The sequence below is a fragment of the Raphanus sativus genome, chromosome 6 (genome assembly GCF_000801105.2).
Source record: "Raphanus sativus cultivar WK10039 chromosome 6, ASM80110v3, whole genome shotgun sequence".
Taxonomy (NCBI): domain Eukaryota; kingdom Viridiplantae; phylum Streptophyta; class Magnoliopsida; order Brassicales; family Brassicaceae; genus Raphanus; species Raphanus sativus.
In genome coordinates this window covers 46,337,938-46,360,121 of record NC_079516.1, presented here as the reverse complement: position 1 = coordinate 46,360,121, position 22,184 = coordinate 46,337,938, and the positions used below count along the sequence as shown (strand labels likewise).

At 34.1% G+C, this 22,184-nt stretch overlaps 5 protein-coding genes across 8 annotated transcripts; 4 read left to right on the top strand and 1 right to left on the bottom strand.

Moving 5' to 3' along the window:
- The first annotated feature begins 228 nt into the window (after positions 1 to 228).
- Positions 229 to 2,418, top strand: LOC108837707 (expansin-A6). Its single transcript, XM_056988693.1, has 3 exons — positions 229 to 486; positions 747 to 1,065; positions 1,997 to 2,418. The coding sequence occupies exons 1-3, from the start codon at positions 333 to 335 to the stop codon at positions 2,304 to 2,306; spliced, it is 783 nt and encodes a 260-aa protein (XP_056844673.1). The 5' UTR covers positions 229 to 332; the 3' UTR covers positions 2,307 to 2,418.
- A 2,061-nt stretch (positions 2,419 to 4,479) lies between these two features.
- LOC108809208 (serine/threonine-protein kinase PCRK1) lies at positions 4,480 to 6,725 on the top strand. Its single transcript, XM_018581348.2, has 4 exons — positions 4,480 to 4,972; positions 5,481 to 5,744; positions 5,820 to 5,942; positions 6,026 to 6,725. The coding sequence occupies exons 1-4, from the start codon at positions 4,565 to 4,567 to the stop codon at positions 6,587 to 6,589; spliced, it is 1,359 nt and encodes a 452-aa protein (XP_018436850.2). The 5' UTR covers positions 4,480 to 4,564; the 3' UTR covers positions 6,590 to 6,725.
- A 415-nt stretch (positions 6,726 to 7,140) lies between these two features.
- LOC108809209 (probable serine/threonine-protein kinase PBL10) lies at positions 7,141 to 9,742 on the bottom strand. 4 transcript variants are annotated; one of them, XM_018581351.2, is made up of 7 exons: positions 9,570 to 9,742; positions 9,296 to 9,389; positions 8,535 to 8,860; positions 8,322 to 8,457; positions 8,096 to 8,238; positions 7,884 to 8,007; positions 7,141 to 7,807 (listed from the first exon to the last, which is right to left on the bottom strand). In XM_018581351.2, the coding sequence occupies exons 2-7, from the start codon at positions 9,345 to 9,347 to the stop codon at positions 7,332 to 7,334; spliced, it is 1,257 nt and encodes a 418-aa protein (XP_018436853.1). In that variant the 5' UTR covers positions 9,348 to 9,389; positions 9,570 to 9,742; the 3' UTR covers positions 7,141 to 7,331. The 4 variants fall into 4 exon arrangements, with proteins under 4 accessions (XP_018436853.1, XP_056844672.1, XP_018436855.1 ...); XM_056988692.1 differs by having other exon boundaries at positions 9,296 to 9,377; XM_018581353.2 differs by lacking the exon at positions 9,296 to 9,389.
- Positions 9,743 to 13,833: 4,091 nt separating this feature from the next.
- Positions 13,834 to 15,317, top strand: LOC108809210 (CAX-interacting protein 4). Its single transcript, XM_018581354.2, has 2 exons — positions 13,834 to 13,992; positions 14,125 to 15,317. Exon 2 carries the CDS (start codon positions 14,157 to 14,159, stop codon positions 15,126 to 15,128), a length of 972 nt encoding a protein of 323 aa, XP_018436856.1. The 5' UTR covers positions 13,834 to 13,992; positions 14,125 to 14,156; the 3' UTR covers positions 15,129 to 15,317.
- Positions 15,318 to 15,549: 232 nt separating this feature from the next.
- Positions 15,550 to 16,976, top strand: LOC108809213 (outer envelope pore protein 16-1, chloroplastic). The gene is made up of 6 exons (XM_018581357.2): positions 15,550 to 15,783; positions 15,873 to 15,924; positions 16,077 to 16,108; positions 16,195 to 16,228; positions 16,318 to 16,385; positions 16,479 to 16,976. Exons 1-6 carry the CDS (start codon positions 15,670 to 15,672, stop codon positions 16,623 to 16,625), a joined length of 447 nt encoding a protein of 148 aa, XP_018436859.1. The 5' UTR covers positions 15,550 to 15,669; the 3' UTR covers positions 16,626 to 16,976.
- The last annotated feature ends 5,208 nt before the right edge of the window (positions 16,977 to 22,184 follow it).

The window sequence follows — 22,184 nt, the reverse complement described above, 5'->3', positions numbered from 1 at the left end:
GGACCAAACATATTGCGTAGTAATGGATTTGTATTGAAGACATGACTTTTGTACGCGAGACATCCAAAATCTTCTTTAAATCGTATTTTATCCTTTTTTCTACTTTATCAAAATTCCAAATCATGTTGAAACTCCTGTGACGATAAAGATAAGAGAATATTTTACGAAGCGAAGTAAAATAAAATATTTATTGATGCGTAATGTAGTTTATATATACACCTCCATTCTCTTCCCTACACACATGAGAACACTCCAATAGTCTCTTCTTCTTCCTCTTGCCTCCATCTGTCAGAGTCTCTCTCTATTTTTGCTTAATCTCCCCCCTATCAAAAATGAAAATGCTGGGTTTGGTTTTATGTATTCTCACAATTCTTGCGGACTTCACAACAATTACTGAAGCAAGAATCCCAGGAGTTTACAATGGAGGTGGTTGGGAAACTGCTCATGCTACTTTCTATGGTGGCTCTGATGCCTCTGGCACCATGGGTATGTGTGTCGTCTCTCATCTCTTTTTTTTTGGCACCACATTGGTGAAATCTTGAGAATGATAACTTTTACACCTAATGGTTTCAACTTTAACACAAGCCCAACTTAAAGTTACCATCTGTTTGTTCATCTATGCTAAACAAACCTATCACATTGTCTAATTATAACCTTTCCATAAATGTTTTAATCTTGGGATATTTGTATATTTTTAATTCTTAACCTCAAAGGTTTCAACTTTTCCTCTGTTTTATTTGAAACAGGAGGTGCGTGTGGGTACGGTAACTTGTACAGCCAAGGCTACGGTGTGAACACGGCGGCTCTAAGCACGGCTCTGTTCAACAACGGTTACAGTTGCGGCGCATGTTTCGAGCTCAAATGCGCGAGTGATCCTAAGTGGTGTCACTCGGGTAGCCCTTCCATCTTCGTCACGGCGACCAACTTTTGCCCCCCGAACTTTGCTCAGCCCAGCGACAATGGCGGATGGTGCAACCCTCCTAGGCCTCACTTCGATCTCGCTATGCCTATGTTCCTCAAGATCGCCGAGTATCGCGCCGGAATTGTCCCCGTCTCTTTCCGCCGGTAAGAAAATCAAATTTTATGTGTTTTATTAGAGTTGAACTCATCAGTTTAAAGCTCGACAGGGTAGCTGAGAGTCTCTGAATGTCTTGAAAATTAAGACAAAACTATGTTTACTTTTGGTAGCTTTGAGATTAGGTGTGAATGTGAAACGTAATATTGTTAAGTTTAGGGGTGGGGTTGAGAAGTTTTATGTCTTGATTCTGACCGATTGGGGTTAGTATCGGCAGAACTAATAGTTTGGGGGCATTCAACAACATGTAATAAATATATGGGTCCAGTTAAGAAGCCACGTCTACAATCTCTGAACGGCTTAGGGTTAATGGAGCACAATTGAAACTTGGGGTTGTGAAACATAACATTCTATAAGTGTGGGAACTCAATAAGTACTTTGAGAATTTGAAAAATTAGGCTTATTTTGGCTCATCCTTCTGAACAACTAGGGTTAGTGGAGCACAATAAAAACTTTGGGGGTATGAAACATAACATTTTATAAGCACGAGAATTCAATAAGTGTGTTGAGAATTTGGAAAAGTATGGTTATTTTGGCTCATTCTAAACTTAATCATTTAGAAGTATGAGTTTTAGGGAGTTTTGTAACTCTTACTTTCTACATTGGGTTAGTTTCGTACTAATTAAAGTTCGGGGTACTAAACGTAAAATTATAGAAATACTATGGTTCGGTTGAAAAGTCTTGTTCTTTGATTCTTGGCGCGAGTGGGTGTAGCATTTAAGTAGGGGTTCGTACGTGGCAACTTACCCAATCTTGCAAAGATCTTATTTTGTACAAAAGGACAAAACTGTCCCTCCAACAATCTCTTGCTACACAGCTATCTCATAATGAATGTGTATCTCTATAGTCAAAACGCGTTTTCCAACTTTATTTTATAGAAAAACAAAATGACTGAAGTACCTTTTCTTTTAATTACTACAGAGTGCCATGTCGGAAGATAGGAGGAATGAGGTTCACGATCAACGGTTTCCGTTACTTCAACTTGGTTCTGGTCACAAACGTTGCCGGCGCCGGGAACATAGTGCGGCTGAGCGTGAAAGGAACAAGAACTTCGTGGATGAGCATGAGCCGAAACTGGGGGCAAAACTGGCAGTCTAACTCTGTATTGGTTGGTCAAGCACTTTCTTTTAGAGTCACAAGCAGCGACCGTAGAAGTTCCACGTCATGGAACATCGCTCCCGCTCATTGGCAGTTTGGACAGACTTTCATGGGAAAGAACTTCAGAGTCTAAAGGCGAATCCATCTACCAATACCCCCCATTTATTAGTATCATCTATTGTATTATTATTACTATCAAAATTTCCAAGCCGAAGGCAACTAGTAATTGAGAAATTATTATATATCATGTTTCCAGACCACGAAAATTCCTATTTTCTATCTCTAATGGGTTTTCTATTTGTTGCTATCTTTGTTGGGGTGTGTGAAAGTGGAGCAGTGGCTAAAATGTTTCATGGCGCTTTGTTGAAAGTAGAAGGTGCACTAGCAGATGATAAGTGTCCTTATGTTAGGACCGACTATAGTAAAGGAGCACATATATACATTTATGTCTCTACGTTATTTATGCGAAAAGGTTTTACATTAATCTAGCAAATTCACCAAAAAGATTCCACATAATAATGGGTTACTCATTATTCATTTCTGAACGCTTATTTTAATCTCATTGTTGGTAGCTATACTTGAGATAAAAGTAAATAACTAATCGATTGGTCATAAATATTTGAGTTATCTAAGAATATAAAAATCAATGAGAATCCTGGGATTTTGTTGGATTACTTTTGAAGGGCTAAAACGAAACAGATGATAGTGAGATTTTGTACACAAGCAATCAGATAATTACGAAAAGTATTAATGCTGCCTTATTCCCTCAGCCGAACCCATACCATCGATTTTTTATTTGAATGAACAGAACATATCATCGAATATAAAATTGCATGATATACATTTGATAAATGATCAATCCATTTTCATGTTCCCACATCATCGTTCTAATTGAAATGTGTATTAGATACATCATACAAATGAAGTAGAAAAGAAAAGGGTATAAACGGAAAATATAAAGAGTCACATCAAAGAGGAAGAAGGTCCATTGGGTTCTTAACAAGGAGAAAGAAAGATGAGGTTGGCTCGCACATGGGTGGTGGGTTCTTTTTGTTCCCTATCTATACTATCTAAAGTATCTATACATTTCTTCCATTAACTTTTGGAAAACAAATGCTATCAAGAAAATCTGAATCTAGGTTTTATAATGTCTTCAAAAGACTGCAAAGTGAGATCAGTAACAAATATTCTTATTAACAAAAGATATAAGACGAGGAAGAAAATGATAAAAATAAATTTCGTGAAGTAAAGATATGTGCACTCTTACTCTATTTATATGCATAGATACTAAAATGAATATTAAAATCATTTTTTTTAATGTTCAGTTTTTTTTTTCAGAATTTTGTCTTAGAATTTTTAAAACTTCTTTGGATTTTTTACCAAATTTTCTGAAAATATTTTAAATTCTTATTTAAAATTGTGTACCCTAAATTTTAATTCCAAATCCTATTCTGAAACCCTACATCCACCAATCTCTCCAAAAAATTCAAATAGAAGATTAAATTAGTTAACCTAAGAAATCGAAATGTATTTATCTCTCTTATAGAATATTTCCTTTTGCGGTATAATAAGTTAGTGGTAAAAAATAGAGTCCATTTCTGTAAGTTTTTGCTTCACAAATTCGTTTTGATATTAATTCGTGATGCTGTTCAATTTGCCATAGTTATCTACCCTAATGACTAGTTGACAAAAAAAAAATCTACCTTAACGACTTTTTACTTTCTAGGTAGCAATTCCACAGGTTCCTATGGAACTATGTTTTTGACTCGTAGTTTTTATCACTACTTTGTTGTGTTTTTCCTTTTTTGTCTTTTTGCTAAGTCCAATTCTTAAAATCGAAAAGCAAAGCCCATCAAAAGCCCATGTTTAATTGGTGACAGTGTTAATCTCTGGGATTAAGCTTTAGCAGTATGCAGCACTTCCTTACAAAATTATTTTGAAACCGGTTAATACGAGAAGAGTTAGGTAAAAAAAAAGATCCGACTTGGTCCAACTAATAACAAGTCAACAACGATATATTCAAATAAACTAGTCAATCCTCATGACTATATAGTTCAAACATATATATTGCTGCTGCACGAATCACGTATTTTTCTTTTAATAAAAGATTCATTTAATATCATTAATAACATGTTACTCGTTCCGAATCCGACCAAACTAATACTACTATTTCACAAAACTGAAACTTGGTTGGAAGTTAGGTTGTCAGCTCGAGGAACGTTAGATATAAAAAATTGAACGGTTCTTAACTCGACACGTCATCTAATAGAAGTTATCCCGTCACGTCGGATCATTACCACATCCTGAAAGCAAAAGAAGGAAAAAAAAAGGCTCCAAAAACTTTTCAGTTGACTCAGTCGGATTTGGAGGAGGGAAGACCACGACGAAGAGATGAAGTGTTTCCACTTCACCAATGGCGGCGACAAAAGAGGAGGAGAAGAAGGAGAAAACAGCGTCGTTTCGCGAGCTTCGAGACTCTCGTGGGCTCGCTCGTTGAGCGTGGCGTCTTCGAGCGCTTCCGACCCGACTCGCCGGTCCGAGTTTGACTCGGATTGGAGCTTCTCACCGGAGCGTTTCGGTTTCCGCAAGCCGCTGAGTCAACGCTGGACCGGTGGAGTCGCCGAAGAGAACGATCTGAAGGTGTTCACTTACGGTGAGCTGAAACTGGCCACGAAAGGTTTCAGCAGAGCTCTTCTTATCGGGGAAGGAGGGTTCGGTTGCGTTTATAGAGGCGTCGTCGATGGGTTCGACTCGAAGATCAATGTCGCCGTGAAACAGCTTAATCGTCAAGGTTTACAGGCATGACTCCATCCTTCTTTTTTGTTCTGATTCATCAGTTTTGGGTTGAATCTAGTTGGAGGGCACCACTTCGATTCCCCTTGAGAGAGACAGCTTTTGAAAGTTTGAATGTTTGCATGTGTATTTTTGAAAAAAAAAAATTGAATTGTGTTCTGTCTGAAAAAGGTTGAAGCTTGATGTGTTCTGTCTGAAATAGGTTGAATCTTGGTGTGTTCTGTCTGAAAAAAGGTTGAATCTTGATGTGTTCTATTTGAGAAAGCTTGAATCTTGTTGTGTGTTGTCTGAAAAAGGTTGAATCTTGATGTGTTCTGTCTGAAAAAGGTTGAATCTTGATGTGCTCTGTCTGAAAAAGGTTGAATCTTGATGTGCTCTGTCTGAAAAAGGTTGAATCTTTGTGTCTGTTTTCTGATGAAGGTTGAATCTTTGGTGCTGTTATTGGATTGTCTAGTTGTGTGTGTGTGTTTTGTTGTGAATCTTTGTGGTGTGTGCTTTGCGTTCTAGCATTCAGGGGCATAAAGAATGGATCAACGAGGTGAGTTTCTTAGGAGTAGTGAACCATCCAAACCTTGTGAAGCTAGTTGGGTACTGCGCTGATGACGATGAAAGAGGGATGCAACGGCTATTAGTTTACGAGCTTATGTGCAATAAAAGCTTGGAGGATCATCTTGTAGGCAGAGTAATGTCTGTCTCTCTTCCATGGATCACTAGGTTGAAGATTGCTCAAGACGCTGCTCAAGGCTTAGCTTATCTTCATGAACAAATGGATTTTCAGGTTTGTACATGTCAAATAGATTTGGGTTTGTTTGTATTTCGGTTTTCTTGATATTGGTTTTTGTGAATCTTGTAGTTGATTTTTCGAGACTTCAAGTCTTCAAACATCTTGCTTGATGAGAGATTCAGTGCTAAGCTCTCTGATTTTGGATTAGCTAGGCAAGGACCACCTGAAGGACTTGGTCATGTCTCAACTTCAGTATGTAGCCTCTCTCTCTCCTCTTTAGCCTTTTCTCTAATCATAACATCTCTTGTAAAGTCTTTTGTCTTTGTTTCAAAAAGGTTGTAGGTACGGTTGGTTACGCGGCTCCTGAGTATGTACAAACGGGTAAACTGACAGCAAAGAGTGATGTATGGAGCTTTGGGGTGGTGTTGTATGAGCTGATCACTGGAAGACGAGCAGTTGACAGAAACAGACCTCGAGGAGAGCAGAAGCTTCTAGAATGGGTGAAGCCTTATGTATCAGACTCCAAGAAGTTCCATGTGATTGTTGATCCACGGCTCCAAGGACAGTACTACTGTATAAAGTCTGTTCAAAGAGTGGCTGCTTTAGCAAACAAATGTCTAATGAAGCAACCGAAATCTCGACCGAGGATGAGCCAAGTCGTTTCGCTTCTTGGAAGCATTATCGATGAAGAGACTGAAAACGCTCCTGCGCCACTTGGGGATGAAACAGAAGAGATCACCGAAGCTGAGGTAAGTGGAGAGAGCGAGCCCGAGATGACTAAGCAAGGGAGTCATTATCTGAAGAAGGTTCTTGATCTGAGGGATAAGATGAGTTTAAACAAGTCGCTTTCCAAGCTAGACTGGCGAAACTGGACACCGGGGCTGGTTAGAACATGGTAAAGATAGTTTTGTTTCACTGTAGATAATGTTCTTAGCCAGAGAACTCAAAGTAGGCAATGGAAGTCTCTAAGTTGTTACTAATCGAATGACTTTGTTGTGTGTTTGCTTGTCTGTATATATGTTTGGAAAGCATCTATGTTTTGTTCCCTTTCTCCAGCGAAGGCCTGCCGAACTAGTATTTCGGTTTTCGGGTATTTCAGATCGACTAAAATCTCACTGAATTGAACCGTAAAAAAGTTCGGATAGTTTGTTTTTTTTTTTCTAAATTTTAGCGGAAATAACCCAAGTTCTTGGTTTTGATTTTTTTTTGGTTAAAAATCTGGGTAAAGTCAGTTTAAGTTCGAGTAATTGTGGTTAGTTTGGTTAATTAGGTTATTTTTTTGTTAATTCGATTAATTTGATTCAAATTTTTGGGTAATTTGAAATAGTTCTGTTATTTTGGTTCTGAATTTTGGTTAGTTCGGTTAACAATTTTGTTTTCTAAAAAACTGAACTAACTGATTACCAAACCGAACCAAAAACCAAAGGTTTTTTCTATAAACACGCCAATCGAACTGGATGTTGGTTGGATAGGCTTAAAATCCTCAGCCCCTAGTCTTGCTTATAACAAATTTTGAAGTTGAAAGACATGAGAGTGTATACTCTGTGTTGGTCACCTCTCGCACTACAATTCTCTGAATACATTAGCAGAAGCAAAACTGTACATCTGAACTAAACAGAACAGAACATCATTGTCTCTTCCTCAAGCAAACAGAGCTGAAGCAGAGGGACGTGGATAAGCAGCTGCTATGCCACCAACAGCAGTTTGTCTAGCAAAGCCTTCATTTGGCTTCTGGCTGAGGACAACACTATCACTTTTCCTACGCATTCTCTTCTCCACCTTATCTATGTTTTCACCTCCTCTTGCTTCATGCAAAGCTTGGATGTGTTGGAGGTGAGCAACAACCTCGTTCATGTTTGGCCTCATCTTTATCTCTGTTGTCAGGCATCTTAAAGCTAGAGCAGCTACTTTACATACTTCTTCCATTGAGTACTGGTCGTGGAGACGGTTATCGATAACTCTGAATAGCTTCTTCTTGTTTGCAAGTAATGGTTTAGCCCAGTCCACCAGTTTTTGCTCTCCGGGTGGACGGTTCTTGTCCACAACTCTAAGTCCAGACAGTATCTCCAAAAGCACAACACCATAGCTATAGACATCACTCTTGGTTGTTAAATGACCTTAAGAGAAAGTGAAAGAGTCAGTGGTGATTGATCACAAAGCAGTTAATAAAGAAAAGAGTTTTGAGAGACTAACCGGTCAGAAGGTACTCAGGAGCTGCGTACCCATAAGTACCCATGATCCTTGTAGAGACATGACTTTTATCACCGGTTGGACCGTCTTTAGCCAATCCAAAATCAGAAAGCTTGGCATTGTAGTCCTGTGATCATGTCAACAAGATTCTTTAACATAAAGTCTTAAGACTTTCACAACCTTTTTAACATTATTTATATCAAAGATGGACGTACCGCATCAATAAGTATATTAGAAGTTTTGAAGTCACGGTATATGACTTGAGTCTCGGCGTTGTGGAGAAAAGCTAGGCCTTGTGCAGCACCGAGAGCAACTTTCAACCGTAGAGTCCAAGATAACGGTTGGAAGAAAGAACCTCCTGCAGCAACATCAAGAAACAAGATTAAATACTCTTAAAGAGTTTACCATAAGAATATAGACAAGAGAAGACAAGACAATTACTTCTGAATAAATGATTCTCTAAGCTTCCACGAGGCATGAACTCATACACAAGAAGACGATGCTCATCCTCTAAGCAATAACCAATAAGTTTCACAAGATTAGGATGAGAGAATTGCCCCAAGTAGTTCACTTCTGCCTACAACAAACAAAACATTCTTCAAACTTCAATATTTAAATATCTCATCTTGTGATTAGCAATATATATTAGCTTACCAGCCATTCTTGATGACCTTGCCAACCGTCTTGGTTAAGTCTTTTGACAGCAATAACCATACCGGTTCCCGGTTTAGATGCAGCAAGAGACTGCTCATCAATCCATCCTTTAAAGACGCAACCGAATCCACCTTCACCAAGAACACTATCTGCTCTGAAATTCCTAGTTGCTGATTTGAGCTCAGCCAAACCGAAACTTTTGAGGTTTGGAGATTGCAAGATCTCTCCTTCGGTTCGAGGGTTTGTTCTGGTTGACACAGAAGAGCATTTGCTTCCCATGCTTTGCGTATCATTTGCCTCTGAGCTCATATATTTCGAACTCACACCTATGCAAGCACCAAACAGATAGTTTGTATATAGAAAAATTTTAGATTTAACAATTTTTACAAAACCCATTTTTGAAAAAAAAAAATCAGTGCTTTTGTTGTAAGAGATCAGACAAAAGTACAAAATCTGAACGTTCGTGCTTGTCTTTTCCTCTAATCCTCTGACTACTAACTATGTATGATGAGCCGTGAAATTAACCATATACCCAAAACGACATAGTTTAAGGATGAATTAATTTAATTAATCAATTATTAGCTTTAAAAAGACAGATTTGTCAAAACACGTCTAACTTTTAAGTTTACTCACCTTTTACCTCAACCACTATAAACCTAACCTCGGAATTGAAATTAACATAAAAAAAAACTGAATTAAAATATTTGTTTTGAGAAGTTGTCATTCTATATATGTAAATAAAAGCTTGAGTTTTGAAGTACCTGTGTTACTTGGACTCTCAGCTTTAATCTGAGCACTCAAGCAAATCCCCATAGTTTTTGGACAGATCAAGCAAAACTCTTTTTGTATAACAGACTAGAGATCAGAAAGGTACTAATCAATGGAAATTCAAACTTGAGGAAGAAACATCAAACATATCAAAAGTTGTGAGGATACTCAGATTTTCATTTTGCAGTGTTTTTTAGCTGGATAAAATTATAAAGTATTAAAGAAACCGAACGAGTAGCTACTGAGAAAGGAACTAGTCTTGCTCACCTATTCTCTTTGTCTACCAAAACATAGATAGAGGGAGAGAGAGAGAGAGAGAGCGAGAAGGGACAAGTTTCTATCGACCAGTTAGCAATTTTTCTGCAGGTAGCTGAGAGAGAAAGATGTTGAGAGATTGCATTGATGATGAGCCGGTCCTGCCTTTAAACACACATCTCTTTAGTTGTTTCATTTTAATACTACTTATTTAAATTTAATGTCATTTTGTTTTATTCATGAACATTTAGATAATATGTAACTAGGTGTCTCACCATGTGCAGTAAAAATATTTGAAAATATGTTTTAACAGATAAATATAAATTATATTTATTTTTTTATTAATATTATAAATTTCCTTTTCTTATCAATATTTTAGTATAAATTTGATTTAACTAAACATGAAAATAAAGATAAAAACAATTTTGTTTATTTTAAATTATATTTAAGAATATGCATGTATATATTTAAAAATCTAATCTTAGATAGATTTTTCTATCTATTTATTTTAATTAAATATATTAAATAAATATGTAAAAAATTGCATAATTTTCAAAAATTAAAATTAAATAATATTTATAAAATTTGTAGATATATATAAGAAACTAATGATTCACGATTTAATTTTATAATTTTGTAAAAAAATTGTATACATTTTTATGAAAATTTTATAATTTTAAAATAAATAATTAAATGATATTTCGAAATTTAGATGCCATAGTTGAATATATTTATTTTAATGATGATTTATGTATTATTACCATATTCTAAAAAACATTCTAAAATATAAATCGACAATAAATGTAATATATGAGTTGTTATCATATTTTAAAAAGTTTACCAAAAATATAAATTAATATTAAATGTAATTGTCCATGTCATATTAATCTATAAGTCATGTCATATTAATCTATAAACCATGTCATCAATTTTAGTAGCCATATCATATTATTTTCGTGAGAATGATTGTAGAAAAGACATGTGGCAAAATCACTTGTCAAATATAGCGTAGGGAATTCGGTATCCTTCTGGTTTAAGAATTTATATATTTTGTCAACTATTTAGGATATATGTTTTTAATATATGTTTATTAATAAACGGATTATGTTTATTAATAAACGGATTGACTCTTAATGATATGATATTTATATAATATTTTCACATTTAAATATGCATATTAAATATGGGAAACTGTGAAAACAATGCTTGAAGTTTTGGCTGATATTTTATGATTTTATCATAAGCTTTTAATTTAACATCGATTTCCAATAAACAAATTAATATTCATCATTTACACACTATTTATTATTTTTAATCTCCATGTAACTTTTTGTGTTTGAATGAAGTTTAATCTTAGATTGCTGTTGAAAGGATTGTGGATTTTTTTATCAATTATTTGGACTATATATAAGTAAAATATTATTCCGAATATTGAAAAGTGTAGTTTTTTTTTCATTTGAATCACTTGTATTATTTGTATATTTTTATATAAATCAGAAAATAATGATATTTTTATTAGTAGTATCTAAATGGTGACAAGAATAAAAATAAAAACTATTTTGGATGGCTCCATAAAAGTTGATACTTTAAAAGTCAATTTTTTCAACACCTCATACCACACTTTTCAATTTCCATAATTTGTCTTCTATTTTTGAAAATTTCTCTACCGTTTATTCAGAGCACCAAGAGATACAATAAGCCATATATAATTAAATTATATACATGTTGACGATAAAGGTGAAGTGAAGTAAATCCCTTACACGGCGGTCCAGATATCGTCAACCGTTGGACGTGTAGCTCGGTTCACGTCGGCTTGGTTTTGCCTCTGTACTTTCCCTTCTTTTTAACTTCATTTATCTTCATTTTATGTCATTTTTCAGTCCGATAATAAAATGTTCAACCTCATTAATCAACTAATACTACTAATTTAGTTAAAGCAAAAAAAAAAAAATGTCGTTTACTTTCTTAGCTACTTTTACGTGACACTGGACTAGAAAACTTTAGGTGACATTAAAATACTATTCCACCTGTACCATATATATTTTCAGATACAAGCATATCTGACGTTTTATAGTAACTAGTAAAGGTACAAAATTCATTGAGTTAGCTATTAAGTAAATAGTTGAACAAAAAAAACCTATTAAGTAAATTTAAAACATTATAAACTACACCAAATATACTGTTTTATAAGTCATATTGTGGGGAAAAGCCACTAGTTTAGCCATTTCCGATAAAAGTTCTCGATCTAAGCTCTGTCAGGGTTAGAAATGAACGTGACGAAAGAAGAAAAGGACACAAGCTTGTGAGGAATATAGACTTATGTTTCGTTGACCGTATATTTTATGACATGATAAAATCTTAAATTAATTCCAACCATAGTATCCCTGCAAATTCTTTTGAATTTATTTATAAAGAAAACTTTACTCAGCCCAAAATATTGTGTAAATTCATATAAATTATACTTTAAGGCATTAAATTTTCAATATTTATTTGGAATGTTTATCTGTACAGAAATAAAAAAGTTAATATAATTTTTATTGTTAGGAAGTTTTTTTTTTAAATATTAAAACTTTATTCTATTATTTAAATTAGAATTGGTTTGGATAGTCAAACATGAATAAAACAACCAAAAAAAATTCCTACAAAACATTCTCGCAGATTTAACTAAAAATACCGTCTCTCAAGACTCAAGAGAGAACTCTTGAAAGCTTTGCTTAATCTTACAAATTCTTTCAAATTCGTTGAGAAATTTGATCAATCTTTCAGACGTTGAATTTTTACAATTTGTTCCAAGGAGATGACATATTATTGAGTACGAAGTCATACATTACGTTGTCCATAAAAGAGAGCTTCTACTTCTACATGCAGCGACGAGATTCTATTATTCATATTCCTAGTCCCCAAGGCTAAGAGTTGAATGTTTCCTGGTGAGTCTTTAAAATACTGTTAGGAAGCTAATGAGTTTCTTTATGAAGATAAGACAGTACATTTACAAAATCATAAGAAAATGTCAATTTGCAGGGGCTTCTGGTTAGTGGGATAACAATAATAAGTTAGTCATTTTGTATTTTAAAAAGAGAGTAACTAAAAGAGTATTATTAGCCAAAAAGAATCAAACAATGTCCGTGATAGAGTGTAGCTAATTAACTATCCAAGAATGTGTCCATGTTTCTTGTCAGTCGTCATATTGTTGTAAAGCAGTAAAAGATCCAGTTTTGTTAAAATTTGTTTTCATATCTCATTTACATATATGTGTATATATATATCATTATATACTTTTTTTATCAAATATCATTTATATACTTTTTTGGTAAAAATCATTATATACTTTATTACCATAAAAGTCTTCTGCAAACTTATTACCAGTACCACGACTTCGTGGCACAAGAAGATATTCCATTAGTTAGAAGTTTGGCCATAAGTCAAAGTTTACATCATAACTCTTTTTGTTGGACATTTGCAAAAGGTAATATGAATATTATAAAGTCAGAATGCTGGGTCACCAAACAGATATATATTTTTTTTTGTCACTGAACCAAACAGATATTTAAGATTGAAGAAAATACAGTTGACATGGAGCCAAGTATCACAAAGTTCCAATCCTTTGCTTGGATGATAAATTTGGGTCAGTCCACAGTCCACTTAATGCAAATCAGTTTTGAGTTATATCCATATAGCTTAACATGTATAAGAGACCAACATGGAAAGTTACAAAAGAATTAACACTAACATATCTTAAGAGATTTCAATCAATCCACTCTTTTCCAATTAGTTTTATAGTTCATAAAGTTAACAGTAAGCTCCAATTTTTTTTGGAGGATTTCATAGTGTTCTCTTACATAATGGATTCATGAATTTAGTCTTTAATCTCGACAAATTTGATAAATTACTTAAAATAATTAATTTAACTTATTAGTATTATTTGAAGTGACGAGAGGGATTAGATGATTTTTTGGACTTATATAAATCTTTTTTCCGTTGTTTGCATAATTGTTTAATAAATTGATATCTCTGAAATTTAAAATTTGAATATTCTGTAATCCGTAAGAAATTGTATAGTTTGAGATTCCGAATCCTATACATACATGAATGTAAAATTCTTTAGACCTTAATGTCTAGTGTGTTTTGACTTCTTTTTATTTTTAGTGTCTCGTCGAATAACATCAGAATAAAGCCCACTGTAGCTGAGCCCATAAAAAGTCGAAACAGATGAATTTAACCAATGTCAGAATATACATGGGTACACAATTTGAAAACATACAAAACACTAGGGGTCTAGATGTAAACTAGTAAAAAGCTTGAGTCGGTTCCTACAAATCTCCGCATCTTTTATTAATTCACCCCTCCGACTTCATCATCGCCCCCTCTCTTAATTCAATCCGACGATAAGAGAGCAAAGAACCAAAGCTCCGGCGATTCCTTCATATCTAATCCGGTAAGCAACATCCTCCTCCTCTCTCTCTCTCTCTTTAATAGAATCTCGATTTCATTTGAAACCCTAGGATCTACCGAGTATCTTCAAAACCCTAGATCTCGTGTAATCAATCGATTTGTTATTGGTTGCTAGGTTGTGAGATTCGCTTAGGGGTTTCGTGAAAGATGCCGGCCACCGCAGGGAGAGTTCGCATGCCTGCGAACAACCGCGTCCACAGCAGCGCGGCGCTTCAGACTCACGGGATATGGCAGAGTGCGATCGGTTACGATCCCTACGCGCCGACGGCGAAAGAAGAGCCGAAGACGACTCAGCAGAAGTCTTCTGATGACCACCCTGAGAACTCTTACGCGAGCTTCCAGGGTCTTTTGGCGCTTGCGCGTATCACTGGATCGAATAACGATGAGGCTCGTGGGTCTTGTAAGAAGTGTGGGCGTGTGGGTCACTTGACGTATCAGTGTAGGAACTTTTTGAGTACGAAGGAGGAGGGGGGGAAGGATGGTGGGGAGATTGAAGCTGATGTTGCGGCGGGGTTGGAGAAGGTAAGGAGGTGTGTTGGGAGAGGTGAGGTTAAGGAGGAGGAAGAAGAGAGTAGTGAGGAGGAGAGTGAGAGTGAGGATTCTGATGTTGATTCGGAGATTGAGAAGATTATTGCTGAGAGGTATGGGAAGAAGAAGAAGGGGAGTGGTGGTAGTAGTGTTAGGAAGAAGAAGAAGCGTGATGAGTCTGAGTCTGATTCTGATTCTGGAGATAGGAAGAGAAGGAGGAGGTCGAAGAAGAAGCGGAGGACTACGCATAAGAGGAGGAGTGTGAGTGATTCTGAGGACGAGGAGGAGGAAGGAAGGAGTAAGAGGAGGGGAAGAAAGAGAGATGAGTCTTCTGATGACGACCGGAGAAGAGTTGAGAGAAAGAGTAGGAAGGAGAAGAGGAGAAGGAGGAGCAGGCGTAACCGGTCTGATGATTCAGATTCATCTGAGGATGATGATGGTGCAAGTGGTAGAAGGCAGAAGCGTAGGAACAAAGTGGCAGCTTCTTCTGACTCTGATTATGTCTCAGGTGATGAAGATTCACGCGTTGGAAGGGGTTCCTCTAAGAGGTATGAGAAGAAGAGCAGGAAACGCCATCACAGGAAGGACTGAAAAATAAAAAGATCTATCAGGTTCTGCTGCTATTTGATGTCTCCCATTACAACTATCTATGTCCACAATAATGAAACCTGCCTTATGGGATTTGATTTGTGTTTGGCTCTTGTGGTCTCTTTTTTTCAAAGCATGTATGGATGAGATACTGTTGTGTTGTTGTTAATTGTGTGATGATTTGTTTCTAAAGTTGCGATCTTTATTAAGTCATTATTACCAATTAGTTTATAAGAGTGAACAAGTCGGCCATAAAGCTGAGAAGTCGGCAACAGTCGCTGTGGAGAGATCAAAAGACTCGTGAATTGGTTTTGGCATGGTCTACGAGGGGTAGTGTCGTCATTTAAAGAGCTCGAGTTTCATTGCTCAGCTCATATCTCCTTGTGGGTCATGTTAATCTCTTCTCCACCGTTGAAGCAAAGGTTAAAAAAGAAACAAATAATATCAGTCTTGAAACTTTATAAATCCCAAGAAAATAGGTGAAGTAGTTTCAGAACAAAAGATCCAAAGAGAAAAACATCCAAAGAAAAGAAAGAGGAAGAAGATGCCTTCAAGCACATTCTCTGGAACTGTTAGCTCGCCGAAGCTGTCGGTGGCAGTGGACATGGGCAACCCTTTTCTCAACCTCACCGTCGATGGTTTCCTCAAGATCGGAGCTGTAAACTAACCTCTCTCTCTCTCTGATTGATCAGTTTCTAATTTTTGATTCATGTCACTTATCTTTTTGATTCTTTAAATGGGTTTTAGGTTGGAGTCACTAAATCTCTTGTGGAAGACACTTACAAAGCCATCGACAAAGGTGAAGTCCTTAAACCCAACAGAAAGCTTTGAAACTTTATCAAACAGACATAAGTGTTCATGTTTGTTTATATATAGTTGACTCATTTATACACATTGGTGATCTGTTCTTGTTCTTGTGCTTATCATTTGTGTTGTTGATCATGTGGTTAGGGAGTGTTTCCAAGAGCACTATTGAGCATGCGGTGAGTAATATTTTTTTTAATCAAATTTATGCATAAAATGTGTCGGTTTAAGTTTCCTAAAATTGTGTTACACATTATGGTTGCAGCTTAAGAAGATGTGCAAAGAAGGTGTTTACTGGGGTACGTTGCTTTCCAAAGCCATTGTTTTAGTTTTACCAGTGGATAATAAATGATTCTAACTAATGTTTGCAACAAACATATATGATCAGGATCTGTGGCTGGAGTTTATGTTGGAACAGAGTATGGAATCGAACGTATACGTGGCACTAGAGATTGGGTACTACTACGTTCATTCGTCATTACATTACACAAACATTGAACTATTCATTTCTTTTGCAACACTTATTGGTTTGGAACTTTTTGTTATCAGAAAAACGCAATGTTGGCAGGAGCTGCCACAGGAGCTGTGATCTCTGCGGCTACTAACAAAGGCAAAGACAAGGTGGTGGTCGATGCAATTATGGGTGGTGCTCTTGCAACTGCGTCTCAGTTCCTTAACAATCATTATTTCTACTGAGTTCTCAATCTTCTTATCAGGACCAAGTTTGTTATATCCAAATTTGGTCCTTATGGTGTGTGGTTTCTTTGTTTGTTTCCAATAAAAAGATGTAGTACTTCTGTATGAATTGCATTTTAGTAATATGAACGTTCAAAAAATGGTCTGTGGTCTGGTCTTAAAACTCTTTGGCCAACTCCAGAGGAGTCTTGTTCATTAATTTATTCTCCATGTTTGGTGGTGTGAAGTTACATAACGTAGAATAACGAGTTGTTCGATGTGTACAGTTAGCTATCATTATAGTCAAAGAAAACCAAATGAATGAATGAAAGGTTGGGAATAGAGATAAAGGTTCATGATTCTTTCTTGATATGGAGAAGTGTCTTAAATAGGTCTTCCGACTGAAGTCGATTTGAATCTCAATTTGAAGAAATCTTCTTGTTTGACTGCCTTCTTTCGGAGACAACGATGGTTAAACTTGTGATATCACTTTTATCTTTAAGCTTTTATTTGAGGTTTACACTTTTTCATTTGCTTGTCTAGTGTATTGGTCAATGACTCAATGGTCTATGATTTGGTCTGTTTGGCTCCTTGTAGTTTTGTTGTATCTTCCTTTGATGAAGTTGAACTCTTTTAAGTTTCAATGAAAATGGTTTGATAAAAAAAAGTACTAATTGAAGTTTCAGACAAATTTCTGTCGAATAGAGCAAGTCTGTAACATGTTTTACAATTAAGGAAAATTACATAAAAATACCTGAAATAAATTTTGTTAAGCTTTTTAATACCCAAATTTTTTCACTATCTAGTTTAATACCCCAACTAATTATTTTGCTCATTTTAATATCCAAAATTTTAACATTGTACCCACTTTAATACCCAAACTTTATTTATTTAAATAAAAATACTAATAAGTTTCAAACAAAACTTAATAAAATCTAAAAAGTCTAAGAAAAAATATTAAAAATTCTAATTTTATTTTAAGATTTAGAAAAGAAGGTAGATAAACTATAGAAAATTTATATTTTTCAAAAAATAAATGAATTTGAATGACAAAAATAAATTTCGTTTTTTATTTCAGAAAACAAACTAAATACAATATTTAAAACTTAGAAATTTTATTACAAAATTTAATATTTTACACTATTTAGTTATTTTTATTTTTCAAACACCAAAAAAAAATAGAATTTTCTGAGTTTATTTTGTAAAAGAGAATTTTTTAAAATTTTATTTAAAACTTATTAGTATTTTTATTAAAATAAATAAAGTTCGGGTATTAAAGTGGGTACAATTTTAAAAATTTGGATATTAAAATGAACAAAATATTAGTTGAGGTATTAAACTGGATAGTGAAAAAGTTTGGGTATTAAAAAGTTCAACAAAAATTAATTCGGGTATTTTTATGGAATTTTCCCTTACAATTCACATTAAAAAGAAACTGAAATGGGCTCGACAAATATTAGCTTCCAATGGATAAAAAAGGTTAAACAAAGCTTTGTTTATTTATTTATTAGTTCATGCTTGTATGGCTTGCCAATTTGTTTTATCGCCTGCGGCCTAGCCCAAGTAAGGCCCTTGCAGGTAGGATTTGGACTTCAAAATCGTGGTCTACACATCGGTGGGTCTGGTCGACGTGGTGAAGTGGGTTATTTCTTTTTCATCTTCATACTAAATCGTTCATGCATGCTTTGTTTCAAATCTTCGGTGAAGACTTATGTGCATGCAATCGGAGTCCCAATTGGATTTCGCTCCGGATTCATTCAATTTTTGGGTTTTTAAATTTATGAATTTCTGCCAAATTCGAATGTTATAAAAGTTTAAATCGGATTTGGTTCGGATTTAATCAGATTCGATTTGAATTTAGTTAAATGTCCAAGATCCGTTTGAATCTGAAATAGTTTCGATTCTGATATTTACCGGGTTATCCGATGTGATCTTGGTAAGCAAAAAAAACTGATGCAACTAAAGACGTGGAACAACTTGAATGGATGCAACCGAGTGGATACAAAGAATTTCTTTAACACGTAGGTTATGGAAATACAAACATAATCTAAATAAAAAGTTTCATTTTTCTATTTGTAGATTTTTTTTGTGTTTATCTTTTAACATATTTGAATCTAACTTACTCCCTCAGTTTCTTAAAGAGTGTCGTTGTGACATTTTTCACGCAGATTAAGAAAGTTGTTGAAATATATGTAAGTTATAATTAATTATACCTCTTTGACCAATAGTATTTTAGATAAATAATATTATTTATAAAATCAATGTAGTTTGCAATTAATTTTCAGCTGAAAGTTAGTATAATTTACATTGGAATTGTAAAGTGACACTCTTTGTGTAACAAGAAAATAAGCTCATAGTGACACTTATTATGAAACAGAATGAGTATTAGCTTTATAAACTACTCAAAATTAAATTTTTTCGATGTTTCTCTTACATCATTGATCTACTCTCTTAGATCTTATCTCAATCTTATGGAACATCTATTTATATGAAAAATAATTTAACATGTGGTATGAAAACACAAATTTAATCTAAAATAGAAAACTTTTGTTTCCTATTTTTAGATTTTCTTTTTGTGTTTATCTCTTAACATATTTGAACATTTATCAATCTGTTAATTTTCTACAAGTTTGGAATTATCCAATGTATACTATGTTTGGAATTGGATAACTAAGAAATGAAAATAATGCATATTAATAATAAGAGAAAACTTAGCAAAATCTCTAGATAAATTCGGTTGTCTAAAATGTCTAATATAAATATAAGCTATTAAATAAATTTCAAATATTTTTCTGTTCTGTCTCGATTTACAGAAACGTGTGTGGTTGTTGGTGTAAGAGTGAGTATTCAGTGTTCACTCCGAATACCTAAGTAGTGGAGAGAATGGTGGTGGAAGATGATGAAAATGACAATGATGTTGGCAACAAATCTTATGGACTTGTGTTTGCTCAATGGCTACCATCTCTCTCTATTTCCAACCAAATAATCATTTGTTTTGTTTTCTTGTACTAGAAAAACATCTACTACATTCCACCCTAGAGCAATACCTCTCTTATTCACCAATCTTGTGTAACTAGTCTATCTACTTTATTAAAACAGAAGTACACATATAGAATACTCTTTTGTTTTTAGTGTTATTTACACTTTCATGTCACCGATATTAAATAATACTTCTTATTTTAATATTTTGTCTTTTCCACTTTGATTAATGTGTTTTCCAAAATTAAATTTGAATCAAATACATAATTAAATAATACTTTCTATTTTAATGTTTTGTCTCTTCCACTTACATTAATATGTTTTCTAAAACTAAATATACTTCATTAACTTCTTAATTAAGTCAATATCAAATTCAAAAAAAAAAAATTCATTGGACAAACGTTGCTCACTTACCTAACCATCTAAAAGAAGACGTTTTAAGGTCAACATTGATGATGGAGAGTGGACTAATTATCAGACCCAAGAGAAGTTATGGGCATGGGCCTTAAACTCTTGATTAATCAGAAAACAAGTCATTTCAACATTGAGAAGAGGCAAATAGTAATACATGTATGGAGATCCAATTGATTTACATATATCATAATCTTTGAGATCTAATCAAGATCTATATATCTCTAACATATATCAAGATGACTATCTATCTTCTGTTCATGCTTCTTTTGTTGGGTATATCAACATATCCATATAAATATTCGTATATATATTCTATCGAATAACAACGAAGTAACTGAAGAATTAAACGTTAAAATAATTGTGAATTTACGAGAGTAACATGTATCTTACATATACTTCCATAATAGGTGAACTGCAGAAGTGGGTTGAAGATGAGTCAAGACAACAATACTTTAGTGCCAGCAAAGACGTAAGATCTACCAAATCATAAACTGACATAAAAGACCCACTTCTCTTTATTATTCTTGCGAACTAATCCATTAAGGGCCACTAATCCATTTTTTTATTCGTTCATAAAGTCAAAATTATTATGAAGCAAATTAGTAATTCTACTCTTTTCTTTCTCCGAATAATCTTCAAGGTCAATGATGCAACAAGTAGTCCTTATTTTATATTTAAAATGTTTAACCTTCTTCTTAATTTAGTAATAATTCTTCTTGGTAAGTAATCTGACCCGTATTATTAATAACAATTCTCTCTTACACTTCTGCAATGGTATCAAACCTGAAATATAACCTTAGTGCTATATATTTATATATATTTTCTACATGTTTTAGCAATCGATCCTAATACAAACTAAACGTTGAAAATTATAGCTTTGACTTTTTCCATCTGCATCAACAGATGATTTTTTTAGAATATCCAGGGATTTTATAAGGTTTGAACATACGAAGTTTTAATTTTTTGAAAACAGTTTAATTTTTTTTATTTGTCAAGTTAAGCTATATACTAATGAAAAAAGTTATCATGATGACATTTAAAATGGGTTAATATTCTAACTATACATGGCGAGGGAGTGGAGGGCGCTCCACTTGCAATATTACAAATGATGATGGACCTTGAATTATCAAGTGTTATTAAGAAAATAATTATTAAAGTTGAAACAACATTTATGTTATTGAACTAGTATATCTTTAAGAAATCCCAACCTTAAAACCTAATATGGTTTTCTTTAAATTAATCTAAAGCAAATGCGCAAGTTGGATATGTCTCCACTTATCTTTTCATGTTTTTTTGTCAACATGTTTAAATATAATTTTCTGTTTTTATTTTATCTTTGAAGTATGAAAGCAGTTACTAGGGAACTTGCTCTTCCTTATCTTTCTCTGTCTATATAACTAATGATAAATGTATTTGACTCTTTCTTTAAGCTTAAAACTTCCCCCTGTGTTACCACGTGTCTACTCGATTGATATAACTCTAAAAGAGTTGTATTCAACCGAGAATTTCAGGTGATTTGTATTAAAATGACAAATCCACTGTTATTCAAACATGAATTTTAAAAACTCATTTAAAATTCACTGTTATTGAACTTGACATTTCATAAAGTACTCTGAAATCCACTGTTATTAAAAATATTTTAAGTTGTGGGATTTTAAAGTTTTGAGGTGATTTTAGGGTGTTTGGGTGGAGTTTATTAGTTAAAAAAAATAAAACTCAAATCTTATTGCTAGAGTAGTTTAACAAAAATCACCTAAATCTTTGCAACTTATTAAAATCATCAAAAACTCCACTGAAAATTAAATCACATCAAATGTTAAATTGAATTGAATACATCCCTCTAAGTACGCAGTAAAAAATTATAGATCAAAAGATCTTGATTACTAGCAGAGAAATTTCAGAATTAATATGTGAGTTAAAAACATTTGCACAAGACATCAAAGGAGGATATATCATTCTCAATGATTTGCTGCATTCTTCGCATGCCTCATTTGTGGATTACCTTTTCAGATCTTCTATAAGACGATTTGACACCGTTTCCTATATGGCAACAGCTCAACCAATACTGAAGAATAATCAACAGATATATAATCTTATGACCAAGTTTTAATCTTTAAATTTCAAAATCTTCGTGTTGCCTAAATAGGTCATGCCGTCATGGTCTCACCATCTAGCTCTGCATTTTCA

Coding starts and splice junctions, on each gene's coding strand:
- LOC108837707 (XM_056988693.1), top strand. CDS start 333: ATGAAAATGCTGGGTTTGGTTTTATGTATTCTCACAATTCTTGCGGAC. Junction 487..746: donor TGATGCCTCTGGCACCATGG/GTATGTGTGTCG, acceptor TATTTGAAACAG/GAGGTGCGTGTGGGTACGGT. Junction 1,066..1,996: donor GTCCCCGTCTCTTTCCGCCG/GTAAGAAAATCA, acceptor TAATTACTACAG/AGTGCCATGTCGGAAGATAG.
- LOC108809208 (XM_018581348.2), top strand. CDS start 4,565: ATGAAGTGTTTCCACTTCACCAATGGCGGCGACAAAAGAGGAGGAGAA. Junction 4,973..5,480: donor TTAATCGTCAAGGTTTACAG/GCATGACTCCAT, acceptor TCTAGCATTCAG/GGGCATAAAGAATGGATCAA. Junction 5,943..6,025: donor TTGGTCATGTCTCAACTTCA/GTATGTAGCCTC, acceptor TGTTTCAAAAAG/GTTGTAGGTACGGTTGGTTA.
- LOC108809213 (XM_018581357.2), top strand. CDS start 15,670: ATGCCTTCAAGCACATTCTCTGGAACTGTTAGCTCGCCGAAGCTGTCG. Junction 15,925..16,076: donor TTACAAAGCCATCGACAAAG/GTGAAGTCCTTA, acceptor TCATGTGGTTAG/GGAGTGTTTCCAAGAGCACT. Junction 16,386..16,478: donor TACGTGGCACTAGAGATTGG/GTACTACTACGT, acceptor TTTTGTTATCAG/AAAAACGCAATGTTGGCAGG.
- LOC108809210 (XM_018581354.2), top strand. CDS start 14,157: ATGCCGGCCACCGCAGGGAGAGTTCGCATGCCTGCGAACAACCGCGTC.
- LOC108809209 (XM_018581349.2), bottom strand. CDS start 8,930: ATGGGTTTTGTAAAAATTGTTAAATCTAAAATTTTTCTATATACAAAC. Junction 8,239..8,321: donor AGAGAATCATTTATTCAGAA/GTAATTGTCTTG, acceptor ATGTTGCTGCAG/GAGGTTCTTTCTTCCAACCG. Junction 7,808..7,883: donor TCCTGAGTACCTTCTGACCG/GTTAGTCTCTCA, acceptor CTTTCTCTTAAG/GTCATTTAACAACCAAGAGT.